Source organism: Astatotilapia calliptera, chromosome 18, assembly GCF_900246225.1.
Source record: "Astatotilapia calliptera chromosome 18, fAstCal1.2, whole genome shotgun sequence".
Taxonomy (NCBI): Eukaryota; Metazoa; Chordata; class Actinopteri; order Cichliformes; family Cichlidae; genus Astatotilapia; species Astatotilapia calliptera.
Genome location: NC_039319.1, coordinates 31929312 through 31946060, shown reverse-complemented (window position 1 = coordinate 31946060; position 16749 = coordinate 31929312). Strand labels below are relative to the sequence as shown.

Here is a 16749-nt window from a genome sequence, read left to right as displayed (position 1 = left end):
TGCAAACTCCACACAGAAAGACCTGATGGTGGAATTGAACTCAGGACCTTCTTGCTGTGCTGCAACAGCGCTAACCACCGTGCTGCATTATTTTTAACTTTCTCTTTTTGGATAAACAATGTCTTTAAAAGACAGGCAACATTTTCAGTGATGGTGCAAACTGGAGCGCCGAGCTCTGCTTTCATATGTGCAGGAAGAACATGCAAACGCTTGGCAGGGACCTGCCCGGGTCCAAATCCAGGACCCTCTTTGGGTGAGGAAACAACTAACCCCAGTTACTGTTTGTCCCTTTCCCATAAAGCCGACCGGATCATTAATAGAAGCTGGTTTAAAGTTGTTCTTCATTTAACACCATCACACCACAGAGAGCTGCTGTGTGTCAGTTAAACATCGTGTGTGACAGCATCAGATCCTTTTTCATCAACATGTGAAAATGCTTCAACATGTCTGTGAGCACAGATCTGTGTTAAACTGACTTCTCCAACATACATGAGCCAAAACGGCCCCATGGCACAAGCGGATCCTGAAAATCAGCAGAAACATTCATGAAAACACTTTGTGATCCACTTAGTAAACACGTTTGGCTTAAAAACACGCATGTGGCAAAACGAACGACCTGCTTCAGACCTTCTCGGCCTCCTTGGTGTCATCAAAAAGTCTTTTTTTGCGTCGTGCAGGTGTGACCCTGGCAGTCTCCCAAGCCTCCACCCACATGTTGCCTGGGATCTTCATCCTGGGACTGAGTGTCCCCGTCACCATCGTGTTGCCCTTCTCATCGACCACTTCCTCTTCTACGTAATCCCGAGGTGAATACCAGCGCACAAAATCCTCCAGGACACAGCCGGGGTTGACTGCCTGTGGACAGAGACACAAACTCGTACTTTAAATGAAGTAATGTGTAAATATATTCACTGACACCTCATGCTGGCACTGACGACTGTAACAGGGCCCACTCACGACACCACTGCATTCATGGACCCAAGCACACCAGGTTGTCACTGAACATAAAATGTCATTTAGGCATCAAAACGATTTCCTTCTGTTCAGGACTGGAAGTAAATACGTGTGATCTGGCAACAAATGTTTTACTTTTTTGTGTAAGAGTAAATCTGAAAATCTATGAATAACAAATCAATTGTATTTTAGTATTAAAACCAGTTCAGACTGAATAAAGAGCTCGTCCACACTGGATCAGAAACATGGTGGGAATAACCAACACTGTAGATTCAGGGCAGCTGCAGCATGACTTACACTGTGTGCTGGTCATTATCACTGCATTACTGCCTCAGGTCTGCAGGTCTCTGCAAAGACAAGGTTCAAATAACCTCTGAAGATGATTTATAAAACTGCAATGAGCTGTTTGAAAACTGATGACCACGTGATCGTCTGGTGATCAGAGGTTTCTGCACTCACGTAGCTTCTCCCAGCATGACTGCATCCATCATGCCACACGTGTCAGTGACAGAGTCACAGCTTTCCACAGCGTAGGCTGATCAACAGTCCTCTTATTTCACACTAGTTTACTTGTAAAAGCCTACATGACATTTATTATTAATTCATTAATATCCCATTCATTAACTGCACAGAGAAGACGTCTCTTCGAGGACTCTGGGAGGCAGCGAGGGAGTGTGGACCTTAAGGTGTGAAACAGCTGTGTACTGCCTTTTGTTCCTGAAGAAGGTTTTTAACTGAGAGCCATGCTAGGCTCAGGGAGACTCTGCTGACCGTCTGCCCCGCGGTCATGCAGGCTCTCCACCAAGCTTGGTTTTCTGTTCTTTGTTTTGATTAAAGAATGTTAGCTGCCGCTCGTCTGCAGGCTTTATTTAATGGAAAACTTCCACAACATGTGGCTAATGCTGAAGGCTAACGGGTGGCTGTAGCTCATTAGCAGGTCATCTACTGATCAGAAGGTCGTGGTTCAATCCCTGGTTCCTCCAGTCTGCAGGCCAAGTATCCTTAGCCAAGATACTAACCCCAAGCTGCTCTCCGATGTGTCCGCCTAAGTGTGGATGTTAGACAGGAAGCACTAAGAAACTTAGGAGACAGCTGACCCAGAGTGTGTCCGACTCACTTTGAAGGACTCCATGTCAGATATCCTGAAAATGAAACATGATGCACAGATATCAGACTCAGTCAGCTTCAGCTGAGGTTAATGACATTTCTGTGAACCACTTATATGAGATCTGCTTTCATGGTTTTGTCACACAAAGGTCGCCTCTGTACTGTTACAACCGCTTTCTTTTAGTTCTAATTATTAACTGCAGGTCTTTGAACATGGAGCGAGTGGGGTTGGGTTAACTCTGACTCTAAACTGCCCACAGGTGTGAATGAGAGCATAAATCAGAGGTGTCCAACTCCAGGCCTCGAGGGCCGGTGTCCTGCAGGTTTTAGATGCGTCCTTGATCCAACACAGCTGATTTAAATGGCTAAATTACCTCCTCAACGTGTCTTGGGTTAGGGCTATCCTTTGTTGCTAGTTAGCCTGACCTGTATCCCCAATGTTAAGTTTGTACATTGTATGTATGGTCGATTAGGTCATCTCAGTTGCAGGCAACCAACAAATAAAGCTTATCCTTATCGTGGAAGTTCTCCAGAGGCTGAACTAACCATCTGATTCAGGTGTGTTGACACAGGGTGAGATCTGCAGGACGCCGGCCCTCGAGGCCTGGAGTTGCCCACCCCTGGGTTAAATGTTTGTCTGTCTCTCTGTGTTCGCCCTGCGACTGGCGACCTGTCCAGGGTGAACCCCGCCTCTCGCCCTATGGTATGGGATAGGCTCCACCCCGTGTGACCCCGACTATTATTTTCAACATGCTGTATTTGGAATAAATAACAGCATATGATGTGTTTGCACAGTGAGGCAGTGACTCTGACCTGTGTGGTGACCTGTGAACATAGAGAGGCTCTGCAGAGTTGAGCTGAGTCATGTTGTTGTAGGGGTGCAGGCTGCCCTCAGCTCTGCCCTCAGCTTGTGTCGCCTCAGTCTCGCCCTGGTCACTCAGGCACTCGAAGAATTCCTCCTCGCTGTCACTCCACGAGTCCCAGGATTTTCCTTGAGACATCTCTCTTGTTGAACTGGAAGCACTGGTTGCACACTCTGGTCCTTGGCGGCTCTTCTGGCAGGCACCTGAGACCCTGTGTTCCTTTTCTTTCCCCTCGGGTACCTTGTGAGATTCATCTCTGGCCTTCTTCCTTTCGATACAACAATTCAGCATCTGTCCAGGAACAAAAACTCTTTTCACACATGGAAACATAACACTGCTACTTGTGTTCAACAGACAACACAACATAAACAGGTGTTTGGGAGTTTGAAGATGCTGTATCACACTGAGCATCAGCTCTCAGAATTCATTTTTCTCTTTATCACCTAAACATCGTTCCAATTATCAAAGTTAACACAACACTTTTGATAAACCACTGGAATTAAAGCTGCAAGTCTACAAATGTGCATGATGTTGTTTTTTGTCTTTTAAATCGTTCGATTAGTCCTTGCACTTTGTGCACTTTGTGCACTGTGTGGCTACCTGGAACTTCTGATGCAAAAGACAACAGCGAAGATCAGGAGCTCCACCTGCCAGCCTGCAGATTAGGAAGCACAGAGATGGATATGAGTGAACACCAGTGTGTTAACAGAGAAACAAATACTGCTTAAACAATTTCAAGCAAAGTTTTAGTTAGAGCACGGCACAAACACTGCAGGGGCTTTTGTGCCTGGTATTATGTACTTGGATTTTTACATTTTGGTCATTTGTCTGTTATTAGAGACGGACGGAGATCCAACATGACTGACAACAACACCAAAGCCTGATTCTAAAGTGTCGGCTCAGCTGGACAGCTGAAGCTGGACAAAGTACAGACATCCAGCATTTGACTTTATTTATATGGCACAGGATAAGAACCACAGAGTGCTTCACAATAATATAAAACAGCACAAATCTAGTTCAAAGCCAGGCTAAATAAATGAGTCTCAAGCTGCTGTTTATAAAAATAAATGCAATCAAGGCAACATAATGATGGAGGCAAAGCACTCCACAGCCTGGGGGCCCCCGCTCTGACAGATCCATCTCCTCTGGTCTCAAAATGTGTTTCTGTCTTCTGTCTGTGTCCAAGTCAACAGTCTAACGAGGTCCCACAAATGTCTGCAAATAGGTTCTGCTCTTCCACGAAGTCCTTTGAGATCCCGACTGAAATCGGCTGGTGCCAATATCTGCTGAGTGTTGGCCACGAATAAAGCAGCAATAACAGAGTTCAACGAGAACAACAACTTTTCATTATCACTTATTCTTCACTCTCTCCACAGCTGACGGACCAACAGCAGCACACAGAGGACAGTGGTACCAGATACTTTGTATGCCGTCACCATCTGACAGAGGAGCTGCAGGGCTGAAAATATATCCTCAACCTCAGGTTCAACTAACGAACTGACCCAGTCACAGACTTCCAGGGAGGCTTTGGAGTATCATTCCCAAGTTCAAGCACAGCCCCTAGTCCCACTTCTTAGAAAGGGAAACCGCTACTGTAGTCTGCTTATCCCGAGGTGGGAAACCAGGACAGTCCAACAACATCCACAGACTCAGTGGGACTCGCACCTCCAGCCCAGGAGTCCTGCCACCAAAGAGTCATGTAACTCGTCACAGACCTCGCCAATTAATATCAAATCAAATATCAGCTGGTTCAGTCCCAACTGATGGTCTCATTATTCAGGTTTCACACAAGAAACGTCTCATGACGGGTAAAAACAACGAGCTCTCTCAAGACTTTTGCAAAACATGCTGGTGGCAGTGGTCACAGTAGAACTACTGAAGGTTCCAGCGCACTTTTGGTAAAGTGGAAAGAATATTATTTCACCATAAATGGGCCACGACCAGGTGCTTCCCACAAGATTTCACACAGACCAGTGAAAAGAATTATCAGAAGAGTCAAGGCCCAGTTATGAAGAGCCACAGAAAGGCCTGGAATCAGCAGGTACGACTGTTTCAAAGAAAACAATATGTGCGCAAGAGCCACAGAAAAAAAGAGAAGCGTGAAGTGTGTTTAAAGTTTGCTGAACAAGTCTGTGAAACGCTGGCAGAATATTATCATCTGCATTCATAAAGTATCCACAGGCGTCTTTGCCTGCTCTCCTGTACACTCATGAGTTCACACCTACCTGCCCCTCTAACACCATCGTTACATTTGCTGATGATGCGACAATCATCAGTGGAGAAGACGGCGAACAGGCAGGAGGTTAAAAACCTGACAGGCTGCTGCAATGAACACAAGCGTCTGCTCAGCGCCATCAAAACTAAGGAGATGTGACCTCAGCAGAGGGAAACACGTTCCTCTCCACATCAAGCAGACTGTGTTCAGCGAGTGTCCTCGTTCCTGGGGACTCACGTAGCTGAGGACCTCTCATGGTCCAAAGTCAAAGACTCCACCTCAGGATGCTGAGGAGGAGGAGGAACCATCTGGAGAAGAAAGTCTTGGTGGCTTTTTTACCACAGCACCATAGTGTGTCCCCACCTACTGCTAACAGCTTGGTATGCTAACTGCTCAGTGGGTCATTAAGACAGCACAGAAGAATAGTGCCTGTCCCTTTCCTTCCCTGGAGGACATGGTCAGCACTCGCTGTCTCAGGAGAGCCAATCAAATCTCATCTCATCCTGGACAGCACCTGTTCAAGAAACAGGACAGCCAGGCTAAGAAAACAGCTTTTCCCCTGGACCATCGATCACTGAACACTAAGCTCAGTGAACGGACCAAGTGAGCCTCCCTCCTACCTGAGACACTCCTGTGTAACATTCAGTATAATGTTCACTAATGCTGCCAAATGTAAGCTTACATCTAATACAAAACACCAGCATAACACGGGACAATTACACCCTCCCTCCATGGCTGCTGCCATCCAACCAGTGCAATACTCCTCTGGTTAAATGGTAAATGGACTGGTTCTTATAAAGCGCTTTTCTACTCTTCTGAGCACTAAAAGCGCTTTACACAACTTGTGCATTCACCCATTCGCACAAGCACATTTTTCTAGGTGCTTTCTAAGTAACATTCTCTCTCTCTCACACACACACACACACACACACGCCGATGAACGCATCGGAGAGCAATTTGGGGTTAGTATCTTGCCCAAGGATATTTGGCATGCAGCCTGGGGGAAGCCAGGAATTGAACCACCAACCTTCCGATCAGTAGACGACCCGCTCTAACGCCTGAGCTGCAGCCACCCTATTTTATTGCTATTTTATTCAGTTTGACGAATGAATGATGAGTGTAAGCAGGTAAGAATGTATGTAAGCTCTGCTCCAGTGTAATGCATAGGTACAACAATACGCTTTAACTTTATAGTTTGGTCACTTAATTCAATTCAATAAAACTTTATTGATCCTGAAGGCTGACCCCGATGGAAATTGGGTTAAGGCTGCCGACCTTTGCCAGCGCCATCTTACCCTTCTGACCATACATACATGACACAAACATCACATGGGGAAGACAGGTCAGAGAGGCATAACAATGGAAAATGCACCACATGAGGAAAGATAAGGAGAAAAAAAATAACTCCCCCCAGACTGAGCTCCAACAGGGAGATCAGTTTGAGAACAGAAAAAAAACACCTCTGCACATGAAAAAACTGTTAATACACGAAAGAAACACATGACAAGCAACAGGGGTGGGTAAAGGGTGAGAGACAGCCAGTGTAGACAGCATATCCGGGCCTGCGTGCGCTGGTCTCCTTGATCGACCGTCAGCATCGGAGGGGAATAAGCGTCGAAGGCGTTTGGAGGGGGGAGGAGTGTACATCTGCATGTGTATATATGTCTGTGTCTGTATGTGTGTGTGTGTCCAGAGTTCAGCTGAGACAGTGTCCTCCTCCCTGCCAGGCTAAGTAAACAGTCTTCCAGCCAACCCAGGTGACCTTGCATGGAACGGGAAGAACAGTCTAAACACAGTCGTTATCAGGGAGTTGTTGTTCGGCCCCAGCCTTGAGCCCACGGCTGGGGCCGAAGGGGTATCCGCGTAAGTGATGGAGGTTTTTACTTTAGTGCGAACAGCTCATATGAATTTCAAAGCTGTTCTAACACTCCGACACTGGTCTCTCAATCTCCCATTGGAGAGCCGTGAGCTTCTCCATGATGTTATCAAACTTGCGCTCCGTGATGTTGTCATTCTTGTGCTCAGAGAGCCGATTCTGAGAACTCAAAGACACGACGTCGTAGTCTCACTCCAAGCGCTTTATTTGTTACGCCATTTTTCTCCACACCAACAACAACCCTTCGCGGGCAACAGTACTCTCGCAGTATAACAGAAAATAACAAGTTAACAACGACCGCAGTGAGCTTCTCCAAGATCTTATCCATGCTGCGTTCAATGAGCCCATTTTGAGAAACTCACGCCTCTTCCCATCGTTTGAATCCCAGCGGGCAGCCTTGTGGGGGTTTGAACAGCCGGTTCCGCTTTCTTAATTCTTCGATAAGTCAGGGCCAAGCCAGCTCCAATCAGCCAGAACCCTGTTATCATGGCTCCAAATAGGTAGATATCTTCAGCACTCAGGCTCACCCGAGCCCAGACTTCTCGTTGAGAAAGGGGTGTCAATTGCATTCAGGGAGCAGTTGATCCAACCCATAATTCCTCTTTTAGGTTTTAGAGAACAGACTGTGAGAGAGTGTTCCAGGGAAAAATAATACAAAAAACACGAGACAAGACAAGGACACAAGAGGCTAAGCAGGGAAGCTAAGGGGGAGGAGAAAAGTGCGACTGCCTTTGTTAAGAGCAAAACTCTCTGAATGCTGTAAACACACCGTGTTTGGGTGGCTGCATCCCAAAAACACCACAGCAACACTGAAGTCTGGAGGTGGGAGCATTATGATTTTGATGTTCCCAAAAAAATGTGTGATTGCTTAGAAAAGTTATGCATAAAAACTTTATAACAAGCTGCAAAAGGGACTGAGCCATTAAATCTAACTCCAGGAAGGATGAATGGAGACATTGTTGATTAAAATCTGCTGCCATCTACCAGGATGATGAAGATGAAACAAGGATGGATGTTTCAGCAAGACCATGATCTCAAACACAGCCAATGGAAACTGTTGGTTTCAGAGGAATCAAGTAAAGCTGCTGGAACGGCCCAGCCAATCACCTGAGCTGAATCTGTGGGAAGGATCCACGGAGCATTCGGGATTTATAGACTGTTTGTGTGGTGAGTGGGTCAAAGTCATGAGCAATGATGGGACTGGTTTCTCCATACAGACGCTGCCATGAACTGTCATCACCAACATTTGTATAAAGTAATAAATAAATGTCTGTGTGTTTAATGTCCCTGTGTTACCGACATCTGGTGATAATTTCACATCAAAGCACCTTTAGAAATATATTTGCTTAGAGAACTGCTGACGTGTTCAATACTTATTTTACCTGCTATAAAATGAAAATGTTAATATGTGTGACATCTTTAAAATCAAAGCAGCACGAGCCTGTGAGGTACCCACCCACAAATGAGATGGTTATTTTCCCACCTGTAACGCAACTCAAGGACAAACTCCTGCCAGAGGTGTCCAACAGCCCGCAGCCCACCGTAGTAATAGTTGACCAGACACACACACAGAGCCAGACGGTAGGTCAGACTGTCACTGGGGGCTGACTTCAGCTGGTGGAAAAGCTTCTACAACGAGGGAAAAGACCAGCATGAAATCAAACAGCAGGACACCAAATTTAATACATTCTAATAAAAATCCTGACAAAGTACTGACAGCACTGAGCCCGTCTTCACTCTGAAACTTATGTTGGACCTGACCTGAGTGTAACCTTGAGTGTGCGAGTGGTGAAGAGGCAAACATACATAATCAGAGGTTTCCTCTTGCTCCGATGTCCCACTGGAGTTGGACAGCTGAGTGTTATTCTTACAGTCAGACTTCTCCACAGCAGCATCTGGAAACAGAGACACAAACACAAATAAATAAGTCTGTCATTTAGAAACTCTGTTGTTTTATAGATGTTAGAAGAATTAAACAAGTGCAGCTCACGTAGTCAGCACTTCATGATAAAACACAGGATGCTGATCGCTCAGTGGCAAAAGCAGGATGTGACCAGAAGTAGACAATAAAAATAAGAACGCTGCCTGATATCCTGTTTAAGACGACGCTCTTGTGCTTTACTGAGCTGCTGTCAGATGGGATCAATATCTGTGGCAGCACTCTAAGACATAAATGCAATTACGGCTGTAGTTTTAAGATTCAAGGCTGTCTTAGCTCGAGCTGCTGAGTGTGACGGGCTCAACAGTGACCAGGAAGGAAAAACTGTTTGTGAAAAGAAGCAGAGGAGCCACATCAGTACGAGTCAAACTACCACACGCTGCGAGGTCTCTGCTGCTCTGAATATCACGCTCACCGTCTCCTAACACGGGATCCACACCTCTTCTGTCAGAATCTGTTTCCTCATAAAATGAGCTGAAACCATTAAAACTCAGTCAAGTATCAGTCAAGTCCGACTAGTTAATGCCTTTTAAACAGGTTACATGATTAACTCTTACCAGAAGGACAGAATTGAGTATCTCGGTGTTAAGGGGCGACTCATCGATGCGTCGATGGCGGCGAATGTGCTTCCGGGCACTGTGCACCATGTTGGAGACAGACAGTTTGGAAATGGGCACAGTTGCTGCTGGCTCGGTCAGCTTGGACAAAGCAGAGCTGATATCACTGTTTTCTACAGACGACAAAAACATCCAAGAGTTTCTGTTCAATTGCTGAGGCCCGGGTCAGCACAGATGCCCAGATCTCCCAGTAAGCTACGCACGTTTCCAGAATGCAGTATGGTCACTCAACAAGTAAAGCCAGGAACCTGACCTTTGCCCTCATCTTCAGCGTCTCCTCTTCAGGAATCTCCTCTGTAGACTCAGTCCTACAGCAGAGTTTAAAGAGCTCTGTCACAGCCTCACCTACAGGGAACAAAAACAGTTACTGACCTGATATTTTCTTATTCAAACTTTCCATGAAGCACACGCTTCAGCACAGCGAAGCAGGACAACATCTGTGTAACATTTTCTAAATCATGGACGTGGCAACAAAAGAAAAGTCCACTTTACATCACATGTAAAGTGCTTGGGGCTGTCATGAGAGGCGGGGCACACCCTGGACAGGTCGCCAGTCTGTCGCAGGGCAAACAGAGACAGACATTCACACCGTGGGAAATTTAGAGCCCCAATGAACCTGTCCCCACTAACTGCATGACTTTGGACTGTGGGAGGAAGTAGGAGGCCCACACAGAGAACAATGAGGAAAAAAGACACTTTATTTGTCCTTTACTATGTTCTTTCTATCGGAAGCTTGATTACATCCGTCTTATCTGCTGCGCATCATTTGATGCATGAATTTTAGCCTCTTGGCTTAGAAATAGTTTCCTCTGTGCTGTTTGGACAAAAAACAAAGCCATAAAAAGTCTTCACACATCACACAACAATGTGTATGTTTGTAATGGATCCAAGTGTATTAGCAACCAGAAAAATACAACTGACCTTAATGTAGTATGTAGCGGTGTGTTTGAAATCTGTACTGACTGGTAAAACCTCTGTGGTCTGCCCCAAAGCATCATGGTCTCTGTCCCTGAGTGTCCCACTGATCAGTTCAACTTACCCAGTAAACACTGAGGATTTTCAGCCGTCCTGACTCGAACTGAGCAGTGAGGAGCTTGAAGAGGGTCGAGGTCACTGTTGGGTGATAAACAGAGTAAACAGTAGAGGAGAGTTTCTGATACACTTTTAGTTAAAGGGTTTTTATAAGTAATGAGTCATGTTTGATTACATGTGACGTAGTCCTTCACCAGTAATCAAGATAATTACACATGTAAGCATTTCCTTATGTCACACTCAGTTTGTCCCTTCATGCTTGTTAGACCTGTGCCAGCTCTGTTTGGGCCGTACAATCAAACCCATGTACGTTTACCCTTTTAATAAACTGCTCCACCCATTTCCTACTTTACGAGTGAAATATGAAGCAATGCAGTGTGTACACGGATGCAACACTCAGTGCTCAGCGCAGCGTTTTGTGTGCTATAGTGCAAGTGAACAGCTCACTCCCATCAAAGCTTTTCCATTGGATCGTTAACACAAACACCAAATGTCAGGAGGACATGCGCCTCAAACTGGAGTTGTCGTTCTAGCCCGGGTACTGTGTTATCCTTGTCTGTATACCGAGCTTCTTATTAATAAGCAGCTCTGCACAGGAGCAGAAGCAGAGTCCAGCCTGTTGCTCTTACAGTATAATACTCATAATAAAAGCACAGTAACCGTGGTTAGTCACTGAGCAGCCCGGTGCGTTTCTCTTGATTTCTTTAGTCAGGGTAAATTCATTCACCTGCACGGGTTAGCTAAACGAACTTTACAAAACAAGTTTCCCCTACAGCCAAGTGCTCACCTAAGGACCTAAGTTACGGATTAGCTTACACACACATTTAACTTACCGAAAATAATACGCTGGGGCCTCAGGTCCTCCTGTCTGGTAGTCCAATTTACTGAAGAACACCTCAGGCTGTCACTTTGAAATAGTCGGTAATGTAAACGCTGGACCTCTCAGCATCTGCCATTCCCGAACAGACACATGCAAGTTTGTCCGTGACCGCAGCCGCGCTGTACATTTATTTCAGTTTCAATATTTTTTTCAGTTTCAATATTTTTTTCAGTTTCATTTCAAGGTGGCATCGTTCTGATCCCATACACACACACAAATCCTGATTTACAAGTACACAATATTTATGACCACAATTTGAGCCCATATCCTCTCTCTACCACAGCTGCCTTTGAACTTGCCTGGGCCAGGTCTGAGTCCAGCTTTGCTACTCCTGCCAGGTCACATGACACAGGGGTGTGCTGTGATGTCAGCAGGCAGGTCAGTGGAGCCCTCTGGTGGTGGATATATGGCAGTGAAACAGGAGGAGGCCTGAGAACAGACAGCAGGCTTAACTAGCAGGACAAAGTAGCATGTAGTACTTGAAGGAGTCGTCACAGCCAATCAGCTCTCAGGAAAATGGAACATCACATAAATATTTCTCTTCTTTGATTTTCATCAATGTATTTCCTTTGATAGATTTTCCGTCAACACTTCTGGTTGATTAGAAGCTCATAGGCAGTTCCTGTCACTCTACAATAACACAATGTAAAGGCTGCGCTCTCTGCCCTCCATAATTTGACATATTTTGTTGTTTTGTGTGTGTGTTTGTCTGTGTGAAGTTTTGATGTGTATGTGAAAAACACAATTTTGAAAACACTGGAAAAAGACCTCAAGACATGTTTTCCTTTACTTTCTATGAAACAACAATTCCCACCAAGGCTTTTCAGGGTGAAATTTTGTGTATAGAAAATACCTGTGCCAGGTTGTCTCCATCTAGTGGTGAACATGGCCTCACCACTACATCAGGTGAGCTTTTCACTGTGCACAGTGACACAAAAGTCATTTAACAATTTTAAAAAAAAGCAATGTTACAGATTCAGTAAGAACTGAAGTTTATCATAATCCTTCAAGTTTCACTCAGTAACAGCAGCTTTTTAATATTATTGGCTATATTTTAGAGTCACATTTATATGAAATGTCAAACAATCACAGAGTGACACTGAACTAAACAATCAATGCCATGTGAGTTGCTCTTGTTTGTTCTTTATCTCGGATTTATTGTAAGCAGCGGGAGTAGAAGCTAAAGAAAAATAGTAAAGATATGAATGAATCTCTGCTCTTACAGCTTTTATTGTGCCATAATGTCTGCTTTGAAACCGTCCTCTTGCTCGTCTCTTGGATGCTCACCTCTTCTTCACCTGTTCCTTTCACCAAACTGCTGCACTCTCGTTCTCTGCTCTCGCCTCCTCTTCTGATTATAATTAGAATGCAGTCAGCATGTGCCAAACAAACTCCCCCCAAATCGATCATGTTTGATATGATGATGATGTTTTTAACATCTTATTTATGCACTTGTTGGGTGGGAAAGAGTAAACAAAGATGGGGCATAGAAGCAGAACTGATACGTGTGGAGGGACAGTAACTGTGTGTGTGTGTGTATGTGTGTAAGCATTTAAACACTGCAGAGAGTCAAATTAACAGTAACACTATTTTGTCTAAGTCCGCCATTGTAGAAATTCATTTCACCGAAACAATAACATGGCGCACAATGTGACAATAAACGTATAAAACACAAATTCTTACCTAGCAGGAGAATAAATAATCAGTATTTTAAGGCTACTGCATGTATAGATGTCACTGCTGGCTCACATAAGCTAGCTCTGAGACCCGCCAGAGTTTACGCCACAGTTGACTGTCGCGAAAGAGTCGTAAATCACCGGCATTGTAAAACTTAAAATGATTCCAGGGCATGTTATAAAACACCCAATAGATGTACTGGATATTAAACGGTATCAAACGACTAAATGAACACAGGGTTACAATTACATGCTCACATCGTCACATCGAGAGTTTATTCATTAATCATCAGAGTTCAACAATGTTACATCCAGTTGAAAACAGCTTCACTAACGCCAGCAAAACAGGCTAACAGTATATAAGAGCACAAAACCAGCCGTGCTCATCAACAGCTCGACATATCCTCAACAACTCACCTCAGTATGTGTAACCCGTTCATGTGTTACGCCTGTTGTTCTTGCGTTGTGTTCTGGCGTGAAAGTAAGAGGCAGGAGACAGTACTGGGTCTTTGGCTCTTTACTGCACATCTGCAACACAGAAATATGTGTCTGATCTGTGTGTGTCACGCGACTGCCAGTACACCTCTCCTCCGGCCATGCTGAAAGCAGCTGTGTCTGCAGCTTCATTAACACTACAATAATATAATGAATCAAATACAACAAATTGTTTTAAAACATTAACTTAAGCTCTCAAAAACAAAAAGCACAAAATAAATAATATGTCACTGAAAAAACATCAAAAACAACTTATAAGAACAATAAACAAAATAATTCAAAAACAAATAAACAGTCAGATAAATACAATTCAATAACCAGGACCCAATATTCTGGTACTTATAGTTCAAACATTATACTTCAGTACAATTATATTAATAACCGCCATCTAACAGGCAGTACAACACTGTACTTATAAAAACAATGAATGAAAGACTGCATCTCCAAAACATAAGAACATCTCCATACCTGCAACACAGAAATATGTGTCTGATCTGTGTGTGTCACGCGACTGCCAGTACACCTCTCCTGACGAAGGAAAAAAGAGTGCATGCTGTTAAAAAAAGACTGCCGCGAGTAGCCGCTAGCAATCAGGCTAACTTAGCATGCTAGCATTTTAGCTGCGTTCTCGGCTAAAACTCATAAGCGTATATTAGTGAACTCCGCCCTCCACAAAACTTATCCCGAATGAGTCTCTTAATGACAAACAAAAACGCGGCGGTTTGGCTGTATTCACATTGCAGCTTGGGATCTGAACAAACTTTAATTAGCTGCGAGCAAAGTGGCAGTGAGTTACCTCCGGCCATGCTGAAAGGAGCTGTGACAGGGGCACACATGCACGCGCCTACGTTACCACGCAGCGCACACACACACATGAACGCAATATACACATATGCAGCATATTTATTTTACTTGGTTTTAGAGTTGGAGTATTTACATATTGATCTGAAATATTTTGCTGCTGAGCAGCAGAGCTCCAAAGCGTCCCCCTGTAACCATGGTTATGCAGATGCGTTCCGACTGTCACGTCACCGAGGAGAACCTGTTTCAAATGTATACCTGGATCAACCTGCAATCAGTTTGAAAAGTTTTCTGCTGAGATCCGCGGCTCGACTTCCTGGCACCCCGGGATAAGATGATTTGCTGTGTTTTTCACGGAGAAAAAATAATTAACATGGAATAACGTCAGTGTTAGATGAAAAAAAAAGATGCAAGCAGAAAAGGACAGCAGATTGAGGAGAGATTTCTTCAAACGGTATCCTTACCGTTTAAAGAAATCTCTTTTTTTTATGTTTATTTTATTCTATTTGATCTCAAAAAGCTCCTAAAACAGTCAGTGATCACTGTTGACCTCCCTCGGCTTTTATTACCGCTAATCATTTATTTAAGCTCAGTTTTTAAAACCTTAGGATGTAACTACAGCCCAGCCCATGCAGCAGTATATGAATGACTAACCTCGTATTGTGGATGGATTATCTCAGTTGTTCTCCTGGCTGAAGTTTGGTCCTTTTACAGCATCCTGCCATGCGATTACATTTGTTCCTGACCACCGAGAACACTCACATTAACTTGTATCTAGTGGGAAAAAAGTTAGCTTGTTTATATTATGCTAACATAGCTGTGACGCTAGCGGTCACGTAGCACATCATTATATACCAGCTAGCCCAACTTCAGTAACCCTACAAACGTCACTGCTGTTTAGTTTTCTGTCTTCATTTATGCTGGAAGTGATAGCAGAGCTGTACATTTGAATTTGTTTCCAAAACCCCGCAGTCAGGACATGCTATATTGTATTTAGATAGAAGCTAGCGAGCTAACTCCCTGCTAACTTCTAACTCCGTTAAATGTCATAAATTCCGTTTTCATGGATGCCTGGATGTTAAACTCAATTGTTACACCTGGTAGAGCAGAACGCTGATCATTTTATTAAAGATGAAAGACTTTAGACAGTTTTTCAACTCTCAATAATGCCATAGTGATCGTTTGATATATGGACCTGCAGCGGAGTTTAGACCCAGACACGGCTAGTGACGTCAGACTGAACAACCGGATAGTGATATGAATTAATTTAGAACTCACTGGAGAGAAAATGCCACGAGCAAATCAACAAAAAGCTGGGGATTGCACAGAACTCGATATCCGCTAGTCTCACCACTGCAATCCATGCCTGGCGTCTTTGTTTGGTGATATCGGATACATGGGATCCCTCACGTTGCCGCCAGGATGGAAAACGATGAAAAGATAGCCCATTATCCAGGTTCTTGCCTTCACGATCATGAGCTCTAACGTTGCAACCAACTACAAAACAAGTACGAACCATAGCTGAAGCTGTATCCTTTGTCTGGCCTACTGTCATGGCGGCGGGGGGCGTGGCCCGCCTCCTGTGACATCACGCTCCAAAGCCCTATTCGGCTTACAGAATGATGATGTCACATATATTTAGAATCTCACAACAAATTTGGTCCTATGATGCTTTAATCCGTTGATCCGCAAAAGTCTATAAATAGGGGTGAAGAGCACTGACTTTTAGTTCATTAATTGCAGCATTTATGTTAGCAGAATTGAAACGTTCACCAAAGAGGTATTTTGAAACACCTGGATCCTTTTTGGAGTAGCTGTTTACAGATTCGAACATGTCTCGGAGGAAACAACCCTACAGATTTCTAAGGTAAGTTTGGTGCCGGTGCCGGTGTTGTGCCAAAAAGTGATTGTCTGCCAAAAACTGATTTCCAGTGTTTCTGTGTATTTTTTATGTGTAATATCTTTACGTATGTTCGTAAATAGACTTCAGTGAACAGGGGATACAAAGGGGTTACATAAAGAATTAAAAAATTATCTGTTTTTTAAGTATCTTTACAACTTGTACTTACATTATAACCAATCCGGTCCTTTATCCCCGCTTAAAATATTTTTACAGAACTATTGTAATATTTGCTGCCGTTTCTGAGAGGATAATGCCTGAGTGGACACACACAACTCACAAGTTCATGGCTGAGTCAGCTCCTCTGCAGAGGGTTTCCCTAAGAAGGTGGACCTAGCAGGGTCACCGGGGGAACGGGGAGCTGTGCCTCATGGCCCTCACTTCGTCGGAGAAA

General features: G+C 44.2%; 1 protein-coding gene across 1 annotated transcript; it reads right to left on the bottom strand.

The window, feature by feature from the left end:
* Positions 1–716: 716 nt before the first annotated feature.
* LOC113009881 (rab3 GTPase-activating protein catalytic subunit-like) lies at positions 717–11610 on the bottom strand. The gene is made up of 8 exons (XM_026148453.1): positions 11593–11610; positions 11437–11504; positions 10611–10684; positions 8822–8910; positions 8472–8644; positions 3525–3579; positions 2887–3215; positions 717–855 (listed from the first exon to the last, which is right to left on the bottom strand). Exons 1-8 carry the CDS (start codon positions 11608–11610, stop codon positions 792–794), a joined length of 870 nt encoding a protein of 289 aa, XP_026004238.1. The 3' UTR covers positions 717–791.
* Positions 11611–16749: the final 5139 nt, after the last annotated feature.